This window comes from Hypanus sabinus, chromosome 5 (assembly GCF_030144855.1).
Source record: "Hypanus sabinus isolate sHypSab1 chromosome 5, sHypSab1.hap1, whole genome shotgun sequence".
NCBI lineage: Eukaryota > Metazoa > Chordata > Chondrichthyes > Myliobatiformes > Dasyatidae > Hypanus > Hypanus sabinus.
In genome coordinates this window covers 1,540,213-1,563,150 of record NC_082710.1, presented here as the reverse complement: position 1 = coordinate 1,563,150, position 22,938 = coordinate 1,540,213, and the positions used below count along the sequence as shown (strand labels likewise).

General features: G+C 43.9%; 2 protein-coding genes across 5 annotated transcripts in view; one reads left to right on the top strand and one right to left on the bottom strand.

The window, feature by feature from the left end:
• Positions 1-3,295: 3,295 nt before the first annotated feature.
• On the bottom strand, positions 3,296-22,919 carry LOC132393885 (uncharacterized). The gene is made up of 5 exons (XM_059969294.1): positions 22,408-22,919; positions 13,135-13,287; positions 10,714-10,884; positions 4,840-5,982; positions 3,296-3,451 (listed from the first exon to the last, which is right to left on the bottom strand). The coding sequence occupies exons 4-5, from the start codon at positions 5,609-5,611 to the stop codon at positions 3,423-3,425; spliced, it is 801 nt and encodes a 266-aa protein (XP_059825277.1). The 5' UTR covers positions 5,612-5,982; positions 10,714-10,884; positions 13,135-13,287; positions 22,408-22,919; the 3' UTR covers positions 3,296-3,422.
• gtf2h2 (general transcription factor IIH, polypeptide 2) overlaps positions 11,455-22,938 on the top strand; it is a 57,390-nt gene continuing 45,906 nt past the window's right edge. Inside the window, exons 1-5 of one of the 4 annotated variants that reach the window (XM_059969291.1) lie at positions 11,455-11,725; positions 12,991-13,069; positions 13,899-13,976; positions 20,303-20,339; positions 20,455-20,541. In XM_059969291.1, coding sequence (XP_059825274.1) covers positions 13,014-13,069; positions 13,899-13,976; positions 20,303-20,339; positions 20,455-20,541 — 258 coding nt within the window. In that variant the 5' untranslated portion in view covers positions 11,455-11,725; positions 12,991-13,013. Of the gene's footprint in view, positions 11,726-11,749; positions 11,882-12,275; positions 12,539-12,990; positions 13,070-13,898; positions 13,977-20,302; positions 20,340-20,454; positions 20,542-22,938 lie in introns of those variants that run through there. The other 3 variants (XM_059969292.1, XM_059969289.1, XM_059969290.1) reach the window with 3 other exon arrangements.

Below are 22,938 nucleotides of genomic sequence, written 5' to 3'. Positions count from 1 at the left end.
CAGTTCTTCCTGTGGCCCGGCAGAGTTTACATACCGGCAGAACAACGCTATTTGTTCAATATCGCCTTTGTCTTTAGACTCGTCACAGGCAATCGAGTAGGCCACAGCTGAATTGATGTCTTTAATTTGCTGTCTTGTGATGTCTTCTGCCATTTTTATGGTTCTGTCTTTGACAGTCTTTGCAGAGAGGGGCATATCCCTGATTTTCTGCACAATTTCACTCTTGTTTTTAAAGTCCGTGAATAGATGTTCTGAAATCTTAATGAAAGATTCTTTTATATATTCACCATCTGTAAACTGCTTCCCGTGCCTGACTATTTCCTGAGCGGCAATATAACTGGCGTATGTCGTTGATTTTCCTGACTTCATCCATTTCTGGAAATGATTTTTGCTCAGATCAACCTTCCGCATCAGTTCCGAAACGGCTTTTTTTCTCTCATCTCCATCCGGATATTTTTGAGCAAAGGCTGCGTGTTTACTCTGGAAATGCCTTGCGACATTTGACTTTTTGTTGTTTGCTAGTTTCTCATTGCATATTAAGCATACCGGTAAACCAGTCTCGTCAACAGTGAAAGCAAATGAATCTGTCCACGTATCATTAAACGTTCTGTTTTCTTCAGTCACTTTTCTTTTTTTAGAATTCTCCATAGTTGGCTTACCTTGGATCGAAAAATTAAAGAAATCGCGCACTGGCGGGTGTCAGGTATTGGCAGTGGTGACGTATATTAATAGCGATAAAAACACGTTGCAGCGGTGTGTTCAGGCAGTCAGTAAACTGCAGTCGAATAACTTTATTCGAACTAAACAGCCTTGCTTCTAAGCCTCCCTCAACCCAGCCCCCATGGACGCAGATGCTGCAAAAGACACGTACTCACAAACCCCCGTAGGCTATCTCCCTTAGCCGGAATGCTGGCTAATTGAGAGCCGTTTCGGATGTGTCAGAAAATGTGTCGCCACACTTACATTGTACAAGATCACCATAATCTTCAAATTTAGAATTACATTTCAAAAGCTAACAAACTAACATAAAATACATTTTAATTAAATACTGACCAATTATTTCCCAAAGCCACAGGGAGCCGCAGCACAGAGGTGAAAGAGCCACAAATGGCTCGGGAGCCGCAGGTTGCCGACCCCCGGCCTAGCGGCTTAATATAAGGGGTGATAACCTCCTGCCCAGCCAAACTTAACAAATCTCATTTGGGTGGATGCTGCGCAGTGTCCCCTGTTACAAATCAGTACCTTGAAATAACAAACAGTACACAATACGCGATTAAATGATTAAGCTTTATAACTCTGACGATATGATTAATAGAGAAATGAAATTTTTAAAAAGGGCCCAATCTTATTAAACAGTCTGTGTGCAAAGTTGGAGCTCACTCATAGGCCGATGGGTCCCCATCAAACTCCTTTGGATCCTCGCCTTGGTTCCACCCCGTCTGGCGGTCTACCAAATCTCTCCATTCGCGTTTTTTCTCTCTTCATCTCTCTCTCTCTTTGGCAAAAGCCCAGGAAATCAACTGCTTCCAGACTCACAAGACAGGGCAACAAAATCCTGATTGGCTAACATGCATCAACAGTCGTGTTATCTCCAGCCATAACCCAAACATTGCTGCTACAGAGAAACAGTGAACATTACAAGGAAATCATTACATTCGCAGTGAAACAGTGTGTTACTTGCATGTTTAAGGCAGAGCTTGATAGGTTCTTGATGGAACATGGCATTGAAGGTTACGGGGAGAAGGCTGGGAAATGTGGTAGAGGGGAGGAAAGGATCAGCCATGATTGAATGTTGGAGCAGACCTGATGAGCCAAATGGCCTAATTCTGCTCCTATGTCGTGGTCTTATTAGTGGATTGGCTTGTCAGAGTTGAAGAGCAGTGGAAGTGATGTTTATGGATTTTAGTATGACATTCAACAAGGACCCCCGTAGTAGGCTCATTTAGAACATCAGGAGGCTTCAGATCCAGGGAAACCTGGCAGTACAGACTCAGAATCAGCTTGCCCACTGAAGGCAGAGGATAGTTGTAGATGGAACATATTCTGCTCAAGGTAGGTAAACAGTGGTGCTTCACAGGGAATTCTTCTGGGACCCCTGCTCTTTGTGATTTTAATAAGATTCAGGATTGTTTAATGTTATTTCCAGTTCTTGGATAAGGAAGAGAAAGGATGGGCTAGTAAGTTTGTCAATGATACAAAAGTTGGTGGAGTTGTGGATATGTAGAAGGTAGTCTTTTGTTACAATGGCACAAATCTCAGGGTTGTATGCTGCATACACACTGATAATAAATGTGTCTTGAAACTTGAACCTTGACTGGATGCTGAGCTGGGCTGAGAAGTGGCAGATGGAGTTCAGCCCAGGAAAGTGTGAAGTGATTCAGTTTGGAAAGTCAAATTTGAAGGCACAGTACAGGATTCTTAACAGTTCAGAGGACCAATGGCACCTTGGCATTCCCGTCGGTAGCTGCACAAGTTGATAGGGTGTCAAGAAGGCACAAGACGTGCTGGCCATCATCAGTCAGGGATTGAGTTCAAGAGCCGTGAGGTAATGTTGCTGCTCCGTAAATCTCTGATTAGACCACATATGGAATATTGTGTCTGGTTCTGGTCACCCTGGTATGGGAACAGTGTGGAAGCTTTAAAGAGGGCGCACAGCTGATTTACCAGATGATGTTTGGATTAGAGAGCATGTCTTAAGAGCATAGATTGAGCAAGCTAAAGCTTTTCCCTTGATAGAGAAGTTGGATCAGAGGTGACTCATGTAACACCCTGGGAAAGGTTTCACTGTAACGTAATGGTCTTTCTGCAGAAGCAGAGTTTGGGTTATGTTTAGTGATAGCAGTTACTTTGGAATGTGAGCCATCCAATGAGGGGAGTATGTTTTCATGTTGTGTGCCTGACACCGGAGTGAGCTGGGTCTTTGGTTCAATGGGAGATGAAGGGAGAAGACACTGGAGAGAAGTACTTGTAGGACTCGACCTGGTGCGGGGCCCTCGAAGCCCGGGTAGATCAAAAGAGGATCGGCAAAGGGGAAGCTGTGAGCTCCAACTTGTGCACATTAGATTGTTTCATTAAAATGGGCCCTTTTCTTTTTATTGCATTTTCTTTACTAACCCTTTAGACAAATTAAGAATTATAAAGCTAAATCATTTCATTGTATGTGATGTACTGTCTGTTATTTTGCGGTACTTATTTGTAACAAGGTCACAAATCACACAGCATCCACACAAACAGAGTTTCGGATGGACTAAAACCTCAATCTCAGACCTTTGGCAGGGCCAGAGATCATCTTCCCTAGACTTACTGATGCACCATCAATAACTCACCCTGAGACGTAAGGCGAGATATCGGCTTTTATTGACTGAAGAAGGAACCAGCAGTGAGTGACCATCATATTACATCCTGGAGAATGAGGCAGAGGATCAGACCTCGATCGCCTTTATACAGCGGCCTGTGGGAGGAGCCACAGGAGCAGTCAGAAGGGGGCGTGTCCAGACAGGCACATAGTTCACCACATTCACCCCCCCTTTGTTTGAAAGAGTTCCCTTGTGGCAAAGTTTCGTACAGGTCAAGTCTATCAGGTGGTCGAATCTGTCGCTGCGATCTACGTAGCACCGGCTGTGATTGCACCGATGCCAGCGACATTGGTGATTGCACAGGAGACGGAGGTTGTGCTGGTTCCAGCTCATGCATGTGCGAGGCACCTGGTATAGAAGTGTCATGAGGAGTCCATGTAGGGCCTGGTGAGCGCGGTGTCACCTCGGGTACAGGGTTCATTAATACCGGAGAGTGTTCAGGGTAGTGGTCTGCTGCACCTGCGGGCGCCAGGTCGCGGATGGAGACCATGTCCTCCCGCCCATCAGGTAAGACCATGTAAGCATACTGGGGGTTCGCATGCAGAAGGTGAACCCTCTCGACCAGTGGGGAGTATTTATTGCTCCTCACATGTTTGCGGAGCAGCACTGGCCCCGGGGACATCAGCCAAACTGGTAGAGTGACAGACTTCCTGGGAAAAGAGAATAGGAGTTCATGGGGGGGGGGGTGGGTGGGGCCACCATCCGACCACCTGGGCCCTCCAAGGGCTTGTGCTTGGCTCAATGATCCCCTCCCTGAGCAGCCACTGCACCGGTTTACAGTCGGGGTCAGGTTGGCGAACAGCGGCGGGGAGGGACCTTGAGAGTGGAGAGACTGCAAGTGGTGTCGGTAGCGCAGCTGTCGTGTTGGATGGGATGTGTGTGTCGCTGTGTGTGTGTGGTCAGTGGTGATGAAGTCCCACAGAACTGAGGATTCCGGACAGTGAGTGGTGGGAGGAGCCCGTCATATACAATAGTCACACTTTTGAGATGGCTCTGGAAGTCCAGCCCCAATAGCACAGGTGCGCACAGATTAGGCATGACCAGTAGCACAAAGTTCCGATATTCTGTGCCTTGCACCACCAATGTTACTACACAACCCCCACCCCCCCCCGGATGTCTATGGAATGCGACCCATAAACCAAATGGATCTTCTGACTTACTGGCCATGTTGCGAGTCCGCAGCATTGCACTGTGTCCGGGTGAATAAAACTCTTAGTGCTGCCCATGTCAAACAGGCATCTAGTCCTGTGCCCCCCCCCCACCCGGATGTCCATCATGGACTTTGCAAGCTGGTGTGGGGCACTTTGGTCGAGGGTCACAGTGGCCAGAGTTGAATCGCCGTTGGGGTACCCGGTAAGCATCGGAGGGTCGGGGGCGGGGCATGCTGACGCCGACAAAGATGGCCGCCCACATCCGGGCATGCAAGATGGCGGCCCCCATGTTTCACCCGCAGCGCTGCACTCCGCTCGCAGTTTAGACTTACAGACTTTGGCGAAATGGCCCCGCTTTCCGCAGCTGGAGCAGGTCGTTTCTCGCGCTGGACAGCGTTTACGAGGGTGCTTTTTGTGGCCACAGAAATAACAAAGCACAGGCTTCTGACGGGCCACTGCCATGGTCGGGTTCGGGGAGCTCATGGAATCGCGACTGGCAGCGGCGATTTCGCTTGCGGGAGCCGGCGGTGGCTGGGTCTGAGGCGTCCACGGAACCGGCGGGGAATCACGCGACTGGACAGCATCGGTGTAGTGCAGAGCAGCTTCCAGAGCGTTGGCCATCTCGATCGCCGAGCGTAAGGTAAGATCGGAGTGTTCCAGCAGCCGCTGGCGCACGTACACTGACCTCAGTCCCGTCACAAAGGCGTCTCGCACCAGCAGCTCCACATGTTGTTTTGCCGTGAGCGTCTTGCAGTCACAAGCTCGGACGAGTGTCTGTAGTGCTCGGAGAAACTCGGCGCTCGATTCTCCAGGCCACTGTCGCCGGGTAGCTAAACGATGTCTTGCGTAGACAGTGTTCACCGGCCGCAGGTACTGTCTTTTGAGGGTGTCCAGTGCCCCTTCGTAGGTCGGCAGGTCCCAGATAATGGAATAAACTTTTGGGGTGACCCTCGAGAGGAGAATTCTGTACATAACGGCAGGGTCAGTCGCATGAAGCTCCGCCAAGTATGATTGGAAGCATGCAAGCCAGTGTTCAAAAGCAAGAGCTGCTTCAGGGTCTTGAGGGTCCAAATCCAACCTTTCCAGACGTAAAACGGTTTCCATGTTTTAAAACTTTCAGTCAATAAAATTGATGCACCATCAATAACTCACTCTGAGACGTAAGGCGAGATATCGGCTTTTATTGACTGAAGAAGGAACCAGCAGTGAGTGACCATCATATTACATCCTGGAGAATGAGGCAGAGGATCAGACCTCGATCGCCTTTATACAGCGGCCTGTGGGAGGAGCCACAGGAGCAGTCAGAAGGGGGCGTGTCCAGACAGGCACATAGTTCACCATACTTTCGCAGCTGACAGAACCAGGGTGTTTCATTTGAAAGAGGTGTATAACATCAAGACTTGGATCCACTCCAATTTGCCTACCATCACAACAGAAGCACAGCAAATCCATTTCATTGGCTGAACCCTGAACATCTGGACAGTGAAGAAGATTAGATCAGGGTGCTTTTCACCAATTACATCAGCATTCAATACCATCATCCCTTCAAAACTACTCAATAAACTTTAAGACCTTGGCTTCAATACCTCCTTTAAAATTGGATCTTTGATTTCCTCACTTGCAGACCCACAGTCAGTTTGGGTTGCCAAAACACCTCCTCCACAAACTCCATCAGCGCAGTTGCACCACAACACACTGTGCTTAGCCCCCCGCTCTACTTGCTTTCCTTTCTGCTGCCTCCCTCCTATCCTAAAGGGTGACATTTGCAATTTTCTATTCCTCCATTTCCAGACCCATGCCAGAGTCCATTAATTCTTGAAAGATCATTACTAGTGCCTCCACAATCTCTACTGCTACCACTTTCAAAACCCTAGGGTGCAGTTCATTTGGTCCAGGTGACTTATGTACCTTTAGATCTTTCGACTTTTTGAGCACTTTGTAACATTGACTGTACTCACTTCTCTTCCCTCACAACCTTCAACAGCTGGCACACTGCTATTTGCTATTTTTTTCCACAGTGAAGGCTGATGAAAAATACTAATTTAGTTCATCTGCCATGTCTTTGTTTCCTCTTATTACTTCTCCAGCCTCATTTTCTAGCGGTCCTATATCCACTCTCATTCTCTTTTTTTATATATACTTGAAAAAGCTTTTTCTTTCCATTTTGATATCGTTTTCTAGCTTGCTTTCATATTTCATTTTTCCCCTCAATGTTTCTTTAGTTGCTCTCTGTATGGTTTTAAATCTTCCCAATCCTCTATCTTCCTGCTGATTTTCACTTTGTTGTATGCCCTTTCTCTTGCTTTTACATTAGCTTTGACTTCCCTTGAAAGCCATGGTTGTACAATTTTGCCATTTGAGTATTTTTTTTTTGTGAATATATCTATCCTGCAGCTTTCTCATTTTTCCCAGAAACTCAAGCCTGCTCTGCTGACAGCCCTGCTGGCATCTCCTTCCAATTGACTTTGGCCAACTCCTCTCTCATAGCACTGTATCTTCCTTTGCTCTACTGAAATACTGCTATGTCAGACTTAACTTTCTCCCTTTCAAATATCAAGTTGAACTCAGTTATATTGTGATCACTGGCTAGTAAGGTTTCCTTTACCTTAAGCTCCCTAATTGCCTCCAGTTCGTTACATAACACCCAATCCAGAATAACTGATCCCCTAGTAGGTTCAATGGCAAAAAGTTCTAAAACGCCATCTGGTAGCCACTTAACACATTTACACACTTGAGATCCATTACCAACCTGATTTTCCAAATCTACATGCATGTTAAAATCTCCCATGACTATCATAACATTGCCCTTTTCACATGCCTTTTCTATTTCCTGTTATAATCTGTAGTCCTCATCCCAGTTATTGTTTAGAGACCTGTATATACCTGCCATCAAGGCCTTTTTACCCTTGCAGTTTCTTAACTCAATCCACAAGGATTCAACAGCTTTCAATCCCAAGTCATATCTTTCTACTGATTTGATGGCATTCTTCACCAGCAGAGCCACACCACCCCTCTGCCTACCTTCCTATCCCGCCAATACAATGTGTAACCTTGGACTTTCAGTTCCCAACTGCAACCATCCGTCAGCCACAATTCAGTGATGGTCACATCATCATACCTGGCAATCCATAATAGTGCAACAAGATCATCCACGTTATTTCTTATACTTCGTGCATTATATAACACTTTGAGTACTGTACTTGCTATCCTTTTTGATTCTGCATCCCTCATGCACTGATACTCACCTTGCTAGCTGCAATTTTGTCCTAGCATCTGCCTGCCCTTCCTGACAGTCTGACTGCACACTATCTTTGTTTTTTACCATCCATCCTATCCTGAGTCCCTTCATTCCAGTCCCTATCCCTCAGCAAAATTAATTTAAACCCTTCCCAACAACTCTAACAAACCTGCCCACAAGAATATTGGTCCCCCTCAGGTCCAGGTGCAACCTGTCACTTTTGTGCAGGTCATACCTCCTCCAGAAGAGATCCCAATGATCCAAGAACCTGAAGCCCTGCCCCCTGCACCAGCTTCTCAGCCACGCATTAATCTGCCAAATCATCCTGTTTCTGCCCTCACTGGTGTGTGGCACAAGCAGCAATCCAGAAATTACTACCCTGGAGATCCTGCTTCTCAGCTTTCTGCCAAGCTCTCCAAATTCTCTTTTCAGGACCTGTTTGCTTTTCCTTCCTATGTCATTGTTACCAATATGTACCAAGACATCCGGCTGCTCTGCCTCGCCCTGTTGTGGATGTGATCCAAAACATCCCTGACCCTGACACTTAGGAGGCAACACGCCATCCGGGTGTCCCGTTCACGTCCACAGAATCTCCTGTCTGCTCTGACTATTGTGTCCCCTATCACCACTGCTGCCCTCTTCTCCCTCTTTCCCTTCTGCACCACAGACCCATGCTCAGTGCCAGTAAACTGGTCTCCATGCTATTCCCCTGGGATGTCATCCCCCACAACTGTATCCAAAATGTTATATTTATTATTGAGGGGAATGGCCACAGGGGTGCTCTCTGCTAACTGCCTATTCATTATCCCATTTCTTCTCCTGATAGTCACCCAGCTACCCACCATTTGCAATGTTGGGGAGACAACTTCCTTGTAACTCCGATCAATGATTTCCTCACTTTCCAGGACAAACCAAAGGTCATCCAGCTTCCCCTAACACAGCTGCAGCTGGAACACTTCATGCAGATGATGTTCCCTGGAAGACAGTATTTCTGACATGAAGAACACAGAATGGCTATTTAAACTATACTAATTATCCCTGACACTATAAGGAAAAGGGGAAACTTAACAGGAAATTATAGACCAGTAAGTCTTACATCAGTGGTTGGTAATTTGATGGAGAAGATCCTGAAAGACAGGATTTATAAACATTTGGAGAGTTATAATATGATTAGGAGTAGTCAGCATGGCTTCGTCAAAGGCAGGTTGTGCCTTACGAGCCTGACTGAATTTTTTGAGGATGTGACTAAACACATTGATGAAGGTAGAGCAATAGATTTAATGTATATGGATTTCAACAAGGCATTTGACAAGGTACCCCATGCAAGGCTTATTGAGAAAGTAAGAAGGCATAGGATCCAAGGGGTCATTGCTTTGTGGATCGAGAACTGGCTTGCCCACAGTAGGCAAAGAGTGGTTGTAGATGGGTCATATTCTGCATGGAGGTTGGTCACCAGTGGAGTGCCTCAGGGATCTGTTCTGGGGCCCTTACTCTTCGTGATTTCTATAAATGATGAGGAAGTGGAGGGAGCAGTTAGTAAATTTGCTGATGACACAAAGGTTGGAGGTGTTGTGGATAGTGTGGAGGGCTGTCAGAGGTTACAGCAGGACATTGATAGGATGCAAAACTTCCCTTGGAGCGACGGAGGATGAGAGGTGACCTGATTGAGGTGTACAAGATGATGAGAGGTGTTGATCGTGTGGATAGTCAGAGGCTTTTTTCCAGGGCTGGAATGGCTAGCACGAGAGGGCACAGTTTTAAGGTGCTTGGAAGTAGGTACAGAGGAGATGTCAGCTGTAAGTTTTTTACGCAGAGAGTGGTGAGTGTGTGGAATGAACTGCTGGCAATGGTGGTGGAGGTGGATGCGATAGGGTCTTTTAAGAGACTCCTAGTTAGGTACATGGAGCTTAGAAAAATAGAGGGCTATGGGTAACCCTCAGTAATTTCTAAGGTAAAGATATGTTAGGCACAGCTTTGTGGGCCAAAGGGCCTGTATTGTGCTGTAGGTTTTCTATGTTTCTATGAAACTTACCAGACAACTTACCTTGAGCCAATACTTCTGAGCCGAAGCTTCCTTTGAGCCAAATCCTGACACTCCCACTCTCACCACTGGCCCACTCCCAACAATGGCCGCTCTACTTGTCCCTTCTGTCCTTTTATTTACCCCTTTCTGCCCTGCTGATTGGGTTACCAGAGTGACACTGAATACCTGCAAAGCTCTCCTTTTAAACGAGTGCCACCAACCTATGAGAAACCTCCTCACTGGAAACCATCTCGAAATCTATGATGTGACAAGGATACAGAAAGTTGTTACTACTCAGAGAGTGTATTACTCTCCATTGGAACAAGTGGAATAGAGTTTGGAATTGGTTTATTATTGTCAGGTACACTGAGGTACTGTAAAAGATTGTCTTACATAGTGCTCATACAGATCAAATGCACTGAGGTAAAACAATAACAGAATGCAGATTAAAGTGCAACAGAGCAAGTGCAGTCCAGGCAAACAACTTTTTTTCTTATTCCTATCTGAAAAGAATCCATGCTTAGCTTTCCAATTATCTGTGTAGTTTCTCAGGAGATTTCCTGGCAGTGGTACAGCAACTGGGAATTGCTTTGTATGTATTTTGAACAAAACTACTGGAAAACAATATTACCAGCACACCCCACAACCTTACATCTACTTTGTTCAACCATTGATAAGATAGAGTCATAGCTGACAGAATGACCACAGATTTTAGAATACTTTTGCTGATTTTTATGTGTCTCCTAAATCAAACATCTTTGAATTCTGATCAACTCACATCAGGATGGATGAGAGTGGTGGCATGAGTAATGAGTAATGAGGTCAAAGCGACAGCTCAATGATTATTTCAATCAGTTCAATTGAAACAACTAAAATGGACATGTCTCCATCCAAACACTACAATCCCAAAATACACAACTGAGGATAAAAACTGGAAGGACAAACCTCCTTGATCCACCCGCACAGAACGGAAAGAAGTGGTGAACAATTTTTAGTGATTCCCATCAGCTGGTGAAAGCTATTGAACTGCATCTGCTGGCTGCTTCCTTTCTCTGGTCTGGACTGCTTTCTCATATCCTCATGGTGTGTGGCTTTGGCAGAAGTCTGCTTCGTTATCTAACATTGATAGTTAACCACAAGGTTTCATTTTGGACATTGTATATAATTTAAAATATATAATTTGTTTCCAAGCATTCATAACACCCAATTAAAGAATAAGCAGAAAATGCGAACTATTTCCCATTGCCATTGGATCTAACTTGCTTTCACAGCGTTAAACATTGTGTGTACTCTAGCACGAACAAGGTTATTCTCATTGGAGCTGGTACAGGAGCTTAAAGCCACACAGTCCAAGCTTTAGGAACAGTTTCTTCCCTTCCTCTATCGGATTTCTGAACGGTTCATGAACAGTACTAGTTTCTTTTTTTTACTAATTTATTTGTTTTATTGCAATTTTATGTTTTTGTGCTGTACAGCTATGACAAAACAAATTCCATGTTCTATAAGCCAATGATAATAAACCTGATTCTGATTCCAGTAACTGTGCGGGTACATTCAATGCACGTATTGTATATTTTTCAGAAAACAGCTTGATTACTGTGGAAATTAACACCAGCCTCAACATACCATCAGGGGGAGTAAGCACTAGAAAATCTGCAGCTGCTGGCAACACACACAAAATGCTGATGGAACACTGCAGACCAGCAGCGTCTATGGAAAAGAGTAAACAATCGACATTTCAGGCTAAAGGGTCACGGCAGAAACGTCGACCGTCACTTTTTTCCATGGACATCGCCTGGCCCGCTGAGACCCATCAGGGAGAGGACGGGTTTGTGTGTGACACCGAGGAAGGTTTTGAGTGTGACACCGGGGAAGGTTTTGAGTGTGACACCGGGGAAGGTTTTGAGTGTGACACCGGGGAAGGTTTTGAGTGTGACACCGGGGACTACTGTTTGAGGTGAGTCTCCAGCTCGGGATCGGAGTTGGATTGGGACGGGTGGGGAGGGCGATAGGGTTGGTTATGTGGCCGGGCGTGGTGGGAGACAATCGGAGATAGGGGACTGGAGACGAGGGACATGATCGGCAGTTGGAATCTGCAGGAACCAGGAGCAAGGTAGTGGGAGAGATGGGGAGGAGGAATGTTGATTGGGGCCAGGGTACGGGGACAGCACTGAGGGTTCGGATGGGCAGGAGAAGGGATTGGGGTTGGGGAATAGGTCTAAGACAGGGCCCAGGGGACGGGAGGTGATGAGGGGAGAATGAGGACGAGGGAGTGACATCAGGATGGGGAACAAAGCCAAGGTTTGGGATCTGCCGGAGCAGAGAAGGGAGGGACGGGTGGAGGATTGGGGTGACAGCGGGAAGGAGGATAGGGATCGGGTTAGGGAATCAATCAGATCAGGGGATGGGGAGGATGACTTATGCTTGGGTTTTGTTAGAGTATGGTTGAGGAATTGGAATGGGGATTTGTGACTGAAGATGGAACAGATTTGGGAAGGGGAGCAGGGAAATGGGGAAGGGGATGAGGAATGAGGGGATTGGGAGAGGGGTTACTAACAGGGAGCAGGATCTGATAGGGTTCGTGATTGGCGGGACGGAGAGTAGGGGATGAGGACGGGACTGGACTGGAGTTTGGGATCTGCTGGAACAGGGTTGTGGGGCTGGGCAGAGAAAGAATTCGGGACACGAATGAATCTGCAGATGCTGGAAATAAATAAAAACACAAAATGCTGGCAGAACTCAGCAGGCCAGACAGCATCTATGGGAGGAGGTAGTGACGACGTTTCGGGCCGAAATCCTTCATCAGGAGTGAAGTAATATGGGATGGTTGAGGGGGGAAAAGAAGTGGGGGGGGGGAGGGATAAAGGAGAGAGCTAGGAAGTGATAGGCTGGAGGGAAATGGGCTAGGGAGTGTCTTTCTGGTTCGGTGTGTGTGTGTGTGCATGCCTGCCTTTGTGTGTGTAAGTAAACAGGAATATAACACAGTAACACAATGATTAAGCTATTAACTGCACAAACTGTCAGCAGAGAAATTTATTTTAACTGTGGGTCTTACAAAATTACCAAAATATCACCATCAGTCAAGATTTGTGAGATGAGCCCAAAATGAGGAGTTGGAGATTTTAATTTTTGCGCAATCGTCTGAGTGAAATTTGATGTGCTGTGTAGAAGCAGAAGGGGCAGGGGTTTGTACAAATATTATAATTTTTTTTAATTTCAAAGGTTATAACCAAACATTAAAAAAAATGTATGATGAATCAGAGAAAACCAAGAGGTGGGAAGGAGGCTATGAACGGACATGGTAAGTATAGTAGTTTCATTTCAGGTTAACTATTTCTCTGCTGTATACACATTCTCCACACTTACCTTATTACTGTCCTTGGCAACCAATCGGCCATTCGATTCTGTATCCGACTCCTTTCAACTTTGGCTGTGTGGCAATAATTCTTGCATCATAAGTCAGTTCATATCCCAAATGAGCAAGCTAGTTCTCTTGTGTACTATTAAGAAAGTGCTGGTCTATGGATAAAAGTTTAAATTAATGTATTAAATGTTCCAGGTCTGTGTGAAAGATACTGTGGTGGCATTTCAACAAAGTTCAGGAAAATATTATTCTTAAGCAATATTTATCCCACAGTGATCATCTCCACAAATATTATTATTTCAAAGTCATTCTGTGCTATCTTGTCTTGTACAAATTGGTCCCCACATTTTATACATTACACAAATGATTACATTTCAAATGAAAACTGAACCCAGCTTTCCTAGACTAACTTTTTGACTGAAGTGTTTTATTCCTGGAGACATTTGAGAAAATCTGTTCTGTAGTTCTCCAAATCTGTCAAATCCAATTTGAATTGGGCTGACTAGAATTGGACGTGGCTTAATCAATATTTATAAAGGAGGGTCATTACAGTGAACCTATATAAATATTGATTTATTGTGCCTTTTTTTACGAATCACAGCATCCCATTTGTGTCACTAACTAATTTACCTGCCACTTTAACCAATATGGGGATATTCACCTGTTCTTCTCTGACACAGTATCTTAGAAATGATTTGTTTTGGATAACCCTGACCTCTGCCCCTCCCCCTCCCCTCCACTAATAGTCTGCTACTTTGATTTACAGGGAAGTCCTAAAGGAAGATGAGTCAGGTTCTCTTAAAGCAACAGTTGATGATCTTCTCTTCAAAGAGAAAAGGAAAAGGTATTATGGAGTACAAGTGAATGCATCTTAAATCATTGAGGCATAGTTTCTGCCTTGTGCAACTGAGGATCTGTTCTTTGGGATGCATCAGTTTAATAAAAGAGAAAACAGCAGAGTCTTTGACTAAGTATCATTAAGTTTCACCAGTTACCCTGACAAGTTTCCCTTCCTTCCCAAAGATGTTGCCTGACCCACTGAGTTCCTTCAACAGGTTATTTGTTGCCTATTAAATAGATTGGCTGAACTATCGTAATTTTCTTTATCTGGAAATGATCTGGTAGATTACAATATACCCTATCCTTGTTATATGTGTCTTCAGACAATGCGGATTCACAGTTATGCGAGGAACACTGCTTTCCTGCCAATACAAGTCAGGTGTGCGCACCTCACGGTCTCACTCCTGCCAGTCTCGCATTGGTTTTGGCAGTGTGTGGATGTGCGATCTTGCGCTCTTAAACTTTTGTTGTTTTTACCTACTGTGCAGTGATTTTGTGCTTGAAATATTTAACTCTGCTTCCTAAGTGTCTGATGTCTAGTCCTGGGCCATCAGCCAAGAGGTAGAGAACCGCTTTTTAACACTTGAAAAAAAGTTGGGAATTATAAACAGGGCGGCATCAGATAAAGGTAACACATCTTTGGGACGCTACTTTGGCCAGGGTGAGTCCACGATCAGAAGCATAAAGAAAAATGTGAAAGTGGCACAACAGCAGCGTGCGCGGCCACTCCAGGAATGAATATCTGGTATCTGTAAGTAGGGGCCGTGCACAACCCTGATTTGATGGAGACGGACGTGAGAAGCACGGAGGAACATCTGGTGAAACTTCTGAAATGCCTGTTTCGCTGCCGCTGCTGCTGTGCGATCAAAAAATCTCCAGAGAGGAAGGCCCTGAATCCTCGGCTTTGCCTGTTGCTTGGCAACCGGGGCTGAGGTCGAAGCGCTTGGCAGAGATGGTGCTCGGTGCTTGGTGTTGGAGGGCTGGTCGGAGGCTCGAAGTTTCTCGGGCAAACTCAAGAGTTGGCTGTGGTCGGATGCTTCCAGAGGGGGCTGCATCGGGAAGCTTTGCGGCGCTGGGAGTTTACGGCAGGAAGAGTTTTTCTTCCTTCTACCATCTATGTGAGATGATGGGCTATCGAGGACTTTCAGACTTTCTTTTACCGTGCCCATGGTCTGCCCTTATCAAATTATGGCATTACTTTGCACTGTTGTAACTATATGTTATAATTATGTGGTTTTTGTAAGTTAGTCTTGGTCTGTCTTGTGTTTTTGTGATATCATACTGGAGGAACATTGTATCATTTCTTAATGCATGCATTACTAAATGACAATAAACGAGGACTGAGTGTCCTCACAATCTAACCTAATCTAATCTAATAACTGCTGAGAAAATAAAAAGTGCAGTGATTGATTCACTGCAAGTGTATTCAAAGATCGTTACCAAAGTGCGTAACCGGATTATAACAAAAATGGAGAAAATGTTGAGTTTGTACATTGAGCATGAAACAAAGAAAAATAAACACTTAGTTCTGATCATTTTCGTGTGAAAGCTTTGTAGATTTATGGTCGCCTTTGTTTGGAGGCCAGTGAGGAAGTGTCAAGTGATATTGTTACCTTTAATGCAAGTAGGGGATAGTTTTCTAAGTTTGTAATCGTCACAGGCTTCACAATTTAGCTGTGCCTGCTGAGCAAGCTAGTGGTGACCACAAAGCTGCTGAATCCTACCCTGTGCAGTTGCGGGCTGTGATAACTGAGTTAGGCATCACATCAGAGCAGGTGTTTGATGCAGATGAGACCGGGCTTTTTTTGGAAGTGTATGCCAAAATTCACTTACATAAGTAAGGATGAAAAAACAGGACTCCACCAGTAAGCACATCTTTCCCTCTCTACACCTCTCTGCTTTTTGCAGGGATTGTTCCCTCCATGACTGCCTGGTCCACACGTCCCTCCCCACAGATCTCCCACCTGACACATCCCTGCAAGCGTAAGTGCTACACCTGTCTGCACCTCTTCTTTTACCACCATTCAGGACCCCAAATAGTCCTTCCAGGTGAGGCAACACTTCACTTGTGAGTCTGTTGGGATAATCTATTGCGGTGCTCCCAGTGTGGCCTCCTCTATATCGGTGAGACCCGAAGCATATTGGGGAACCGCCACAACAGACAGGATCTCCCAGTCGCCACCTTCTTCAACGCTGCTTCACATTCCCATTCGGATATGTCCATACATAGCCTCCTCTACTGCCATGATGAGGCCAAACTCAGGTTGGAGGAGCAACACCTCATACACCGTCTGGGTAGTCTGCAGCCCCTTGGTATCAACATCAAATTCTCCAACTTCTGGTAATTCCCTCCCTTTCCCTTCCCCCATCCCAATTTCACTCTTCCTCCCCTTCTAGCTGCCTATCACCTCTCTCATAATTCTGCCTTCTACTACCCATAGTGCTTTCCCCTTACATTCCTTCTTCACCTCTCCTGCCTATCTCTTCCCTGCTTCCCTTTCCCCATCACTTGATCTTTCCTCTGATTGGTTTTTCACCTGGCATCTTCCACCCTCCCCCCACCTTCTTTATAGGACCCTTGCCCCCTCCTTCCTCAGTCCTGACGAAATGTTGACTGCAAGTTTCAATGGATGCTGCCCGACCTGCTGAGTTCATCCAGCTTGTTGTACGTGTTGAAAAAACTGCGTCAGGTTTCAAGGCAGCAAAGGACAGATTGACTTTGCTTACGTGTTTCAATGCTGAAGGAGTCTGTAAGGTGAAGCCTCTCTTAGTTTACCATTCACTAAACCCCTGTGCTCTTAAGAGTTTGAGTACTGTACACCCTAGTATGTTAACTTTCTGTGATTTACTGCGTTGAATGTTACCTTAAATTGATGAAATATAATACGAATGTTGCCTTGTGGTACTGCTTTTGTGTCACAATGGTATGAAAATGTGAATAAATTACAGATAAGACATATTTAGAAAGCCCTCCAGAATACATCCCTGTTTTCTCCACTTAAATAATTATTCACATTATGTGTCGACTGTGAGGAACGTATACCCCGCATATAACGAGGATAGGGTGTAATGCAGTCAGCATAATTAACAAGATTCTAAGTCATCACATGAGATAAACATGATACTTGCCGAAGAAGATACAGATGAATTTATGAGGGCCAACGTGGATTTATGAAAGGTAACTTGCATCCAGAAACTTTGAAATTGCACAATGGATTTTTGAGCGATTCACATAAATCATATCAGTATGGTATTTGATAAGATTTGGAGCCTCCATCAGGTGTATTGGTGAATGTTATTAGAAATGTAAGAGATTCTGCAGGTGCTGGAAATCTTGAGCAACACACGCAAAATGCTGGAGGAATTTAACAGGTCAAACAGCATCTATGAGGGGAATAAACAGTCGATGCTTTGGGCCAAAACCCTTATCAGAACTGATGAAGGGTCTTGGTCCAAAATATTGACTGTTTATTCCTTTCCATAGATGCATCCTGACCTGCTGAGTTCCTCCAGCATTTTGTGTGCGTGTTGAATATTTTAGTGTGTAGAAAGGAAACAAATTAAAGCACAGAGAATAACATGTAAACAATTATTTTGTGTTTGAATATTGGGCTAGTTGTTTAGTGTAGATAATTGGCATTTAGCTTAAGCAGAATTCGTAACAAAAATAATGCGCGAAGTATTTTCAATGAAAGAGGATACTAAAGGCTGATAGAGCAGAGAAATTAATGTTAACTTATTGTTAACGCAATGTTTAAGAAGAATATAGATGGATAATGGGGAAACAATAAAATGGTTTTGGAATTCTGATAACAGTGGTAGGACATTTAGATGAGGTTGTGTGCATACAGGACATGAAAGAAACAGGTAACGACTATATACTGTATTATTTACAGCAGAACACAAAAAATGACTGGGTAGAACTAATTCTGTCAAAGTCATTGGGAAAATTGCTGTCAGAAATTCGTCTCCAAATTTGGATTTCTTTACTTTTTTTGAAAAAAAGTTAAAGCCAAAGAGAGGGGCCTTAGAGCCAGAGAAAGTTGTTGCTCTGTCATTGCCTTCTGAGTTGTGGAGCAACAGAGCACAAGCCCTTCAGTCCATCCAACCCATTCTTGCCCCAGTTTACTTTGTTCTGCCTGTATCCCTCCAAGCCTCTTCCCTCTGTGTACTTACCCAGTTGTTCTTAACTGTACCGTTGTACCTGGCTCTCTTCCTCTGGTGGCTCATTCCACGTGTATGATAAGATGGGCTCTTGGTCTCACAACCTGCCTTGTTACGATATTGCCACTTTACTGTTTACCAGCACTGCAGATTTTTGGTAGCTTATATACTTTATTCTGCATTTTACCTTATTCTAGTTCAATACACTGTGTAATGATTTGATCTGTATGAACAGGATGCAAGACAAGCTTTCCACTCTATCTTTGTAAATATGACAGTAATAAACCAATTCCAGTACATTTCTATAACATCGTCCCTACATTCCAAATGACATAGCCTGGCTAAGCTCTCCCTTTAATCCAAAGGTTCCCAGCCTGGGGTCCTTGAACCTCTTACTTAATGGTATTGATCCTGTTATGAACCCCATAACTGGGTCACTTACCAGCAAAGATAGAGAGGTCCGTTGAAGTCTGATGGTACTATTTTTAACAGTATTTATTGATAAAAATACACAAAAATAATATCAATGCAAACATACAGATAATATACATCGTCAATACTAAATCTAAAAGCACGGGTATAATAATAATCAATAAGAAATAGCTCTATCGTTGTCTAGGGGATAATGCATTGTCCGATGGAAATATAAAAGTCACTCAAGTTCATTCAGGCTGCAGCTTTTGGTTGGAGAGAGAGACGGATTTTTAGAACTTGCCCGTTTTCCTTTTTATGATGTCGATCCTTCGAAATGTCGTCAGTGGTGATCTCTTCCTTAGCTAAGCTGTCGTCCATGGTAAGGCCCCAATCCCAGGCAACGGGAAAGGACACACGTGGGCCCTCCACTGGCTGTCGCTATTAAACGCTGTCACGGGATTTCTAGCGTTTCTCCTGGTGCGTCTAAAGGGGTTGTTCCCCAGACCCTCTTTTATCCTGACTCACGGGGTCTCAGATGTCAGTCAGGTTGGGATGATGCAATCCCTCAACCAATCCCCTCTGATCATTCCCTGAGGACTTCCATGAAGTACAGTACTCAATACACAATTCCGTCTCCAAGACACAATGGCCATTATCCGTGGCTTTGTATCGCGGAGGCCAGGACACATTCCAAACGTGTCTCTCTCATTACCTGGGTCTCCTGACCTGAATTAATAGCGATCTTGCGATTCTCAAAAAGGAGGGGGCTACTTTGTACCCTTCGGCCCCTCAGAGTTGGGGCACAGTCGTAACAGTCCATTGCATAAAAAAGGTTGGAAACTCCTGCTTAAACCTGGCAACATCCTTGTAACTCTTCTCCACACTCTTTTTCAGTTTAATCACATCTTTCCTATAACAGGGTGTCCAAAACTAAACACCACACTCCAAGTGAAGCCTCACCAATGGCTTGTACAACTGCAACCTCATGTCACAGCTCCCATACTCCTGTGTTCAACAGTAGGATAAAATTGGAAAACATTAGGGACCTTGAAAGAAATTTGGGACTTCCTTATCCACGAGCTTCTCCCTCAGAAGTGTTTAAGGTGTGTTAAGGTGATGTGAGTGATTTGAGAGACCAATTTTGAAATCTAATTTCTCTTTACTTTTAAGCATCCCTGTGTAGGAGTAACATCACGTACAAATACAGTAACACACACACATAATTTAATATTGTGCTGAAATGGGTAATAAGAATTGACAACGAGAAGACTGAATGACTCCTATTTCAATGTACTGTTGAAGAGCATTTGCTCTTTGTTGACTCTTATTTTTAAAACTGATCCTTGATTGTAGAAATAAAGGTTTTCCTTTGCTGCCAAGTTCGAAATAAAAGTTAACAAATTACAAAGCAATGGGCAGCTCAGAGGATTGTTAGGATACAGAGGTGGAACTGGAATAGGTTCCTAATTTTAAAGAAGAAAATGGATAAATATTTGTAACTGATATGAAAGTGAAAGGGTATGTGTGGGACATGAAGATGGGAAAATGTGTAGATCACTTCCAGTGATGTGAAAAGCTCATGTAAATTTCCTAAAAATAACGTTTGTCACAAATTCTGCAAATAGATAAGTCTGTCTCTGTGTATCCTACTTTAACATAGATAATGGATATTAAAGTAATTGATCTACCACTGAACAGGTACATTGTTATTTTGTCCAGTTTCCATTAATTGTTCTGATTTCTCTTATGTAGAGTCTTCGAATCACATGGCCAAGTTAGACTAGGAATGGTAAGTGTATTTTTAATTGAGAAGATGATATATTGATTTTACTTTGTGTACTGCGGAGATAGCAATATATTCTAGATAATAATTTTTTATTTGCTTTATTTATTCTAATTTGAAGATGCGGCACTTATATGTGATAATAGACATGTCTAAATCAATGGAAGACCAAGATCTGAAACCCAATCGACTTACATCGACGTTAAAGGTGAAATGAAAGTTGTGTGGTGTTTTCTTTACCATGTTAGCTGTTTCATAACAAATTGGAGCATTAAGGGATGTAAGTGGCTCTGATTTTAATTAAAAGGATATGCAATGAAAAGCTACAACCTTTCTGTTCCCTGTCCCTATCTGAGCCTACTACCAACACCTTATTCTTTTTTAAACACAAGAGATTCTGCAGATGCTGGAAGTCTTGAGCAACATGCACAAGATGCTGGAGGAACTCAGCAGGCCAGGCAGCATTTATGGAGGGGAATAAACAGTTGACGTTTTGGACTGAGATCCTTCCTCTGGACTATTTTTGCTTGTATTACTTATTCTCTTGAACTAATTGGATGATTAATTTGTGCAAGTCAAAAGGTAGATGAGGTAATTCCAATGGCGTTGATTTTCTGTTTCACCACCCACCAGCCCCAGATATAGGTGTTAAATGAGGGAAGAATTTCAGACTGGTGTGTCGAACAGTTGCTGTAAAGAAATCACTTATGCGACAAGAAACTATTGGTGAGAAGTGGAACCCTAACTAACAGCAATATATTTCATTTACTTTCCAACATATCCCCATTCCACTGGGCATTAGTAACAATGTTTTGAAGTTAGAACAGATAAAGCAGAAGTGATAAATTCATTTTTCCCTTCCTGATGATGTCCATGATTTTCAACGATGAAAAATTGTTAAAGGATAACTGGATAATCAGTTCATCTCTCCTCTATTGATTAGTCGTTATTTCCTGATTTTGAGTAGTCCCATTCTCTGTTACACTGCTTGCATTTAGGGCAGCAATGAAGTCCTCCATCTCTGATGGTGTTCAGGCTTCCTTCATCGTGTCAGTAGCTTCCTCTCAGTTTTCACTACTGTCAGTCATGCAAGTCCCAGGACTAAGGAATACATAGAAGGATCCGTGACAATTTTGTTTTACCAGTCAGGGTTGTTAGCTCTGAGCTGAACCCCTGACCCTGGATGACCAGTGGACCACTGTTAATCTATCTTTTGATCTTTTTGGTATGGGTGACCCTACCAAGAGCCAAAACATAAAGCCCTGACTCCAGCCAACATAGCTCTCCGGCCATTGAGGCACACAGGCTTCCAAATAATGAAAAGGTTGTGGTCCTCTTGGATGGATTTTGAGAAAACCTGATGCTGATCGGTAGCATTTTGTTTCTTTTAATCCAGACCCACTTCACAGTTGCAGTTTTTTGCTTGAGAAATTTTTCTTTCATTACATTGCTTTGTGAGCTCTGAATGGGAAGGACTCTCATCCAGAACTAAGAAGACGAACATAGAAACATAGAAAACCTACAGCACAATACTGGCCCTTCGGCCCACACATGTCCCTACCTTAGAAATTACTAGACTTACCTATAGCCCTCTATTTTTCTAAGCTCAATATACCTATCCAAAAGTCTCTTAAAAGACCCTATCGTATCCGCCTCCACCAATGTTGGTGGCAGCCCATTCCATGCACTTACCACTCCCTGCATAAAAAAACTTACCCCTGACATCTCATCTGTACCTACTCCCCTGCACCTTGAACCTGTGTCCTCTTATGGTAATCATTTCAGCCCTGGGAAAAAGCCTTTGACAATCCGCACGATCAATGCCTCTCATCATCTTGTACATCTCTGTCAGGTCACCTCTCATCCTCCATTGCTCCAAGGAGAAAAAACAACGTTATAGTCAGAGATTCATACAATTCAGAAACAGGCCTTTCAGTCCACTGTGTCTGCACTGACCAGTAAACAGCCAATTTATGCTAATCTCATTTTGTTCTTCCTTCATTTCCTATCAACTGCTCTCATTCTGCCATTCACCTACACACTACAGACAGTTTTCACCAGGCAAGTAACTTACCAATATCTTTGGGTTGTGGGAGTAAATCTACACAGATTATGCAGAATTCAGAGTCCAGTTTCAAATGATATCCTCACTGTCTCTTGCTGTCTGCTGCTAATTCCTCCTGGTTAGACATAAGCCCAATACTGTTATGGTGGAAGTCGAAAATAAAAACAGTAAACATTAAAGTTACTCAGTACATCAGGCAGCATCTGTGAAGAGAAGATATAAGTTCAGGTTTCAGCCCATTTGATAGCATTTCATGATTAGGTGTAATTCTACAGACTGCATTTCTCAAATAACAAGAAGAAAACAAGCAGGTACTAGAGAGATTAATCCTGGAGTAGAGAGCATATCTTATCTCTTGTAGGCTGAAGGGTGCGTACTGTGCTGTACAGTTGCAGGGTTCAATGTTCCAGGACTATCTGCATCAACCTTGCACAATAGGGTTACTGAAGGATGCACTTTATATTTGTCAGCTTGTCACGTGTGTGAATTGCTCACTTTGTTACATTCAAGCGTGTGAACATTATTCTTTTTCCTTCTTTC

Excerpts from the sequence above, each read along its gene's own strand:
- LOC132393885 (XM_059969294.1), bottom strand. The coding sequence starts at position 5,611 with ATGGAAACCGTTTTACGTCTGGAAAGGTTGGATTTGGACCCTCAAGAC. Across the intron at positions 3,452-4,839 it reads GGGCCATTTCGCCAAAGTCT|GCCGCTGTATAAAGGCGATC; the intron begins GTAAGTCTAAAC and ends CTCCTCCCACAG.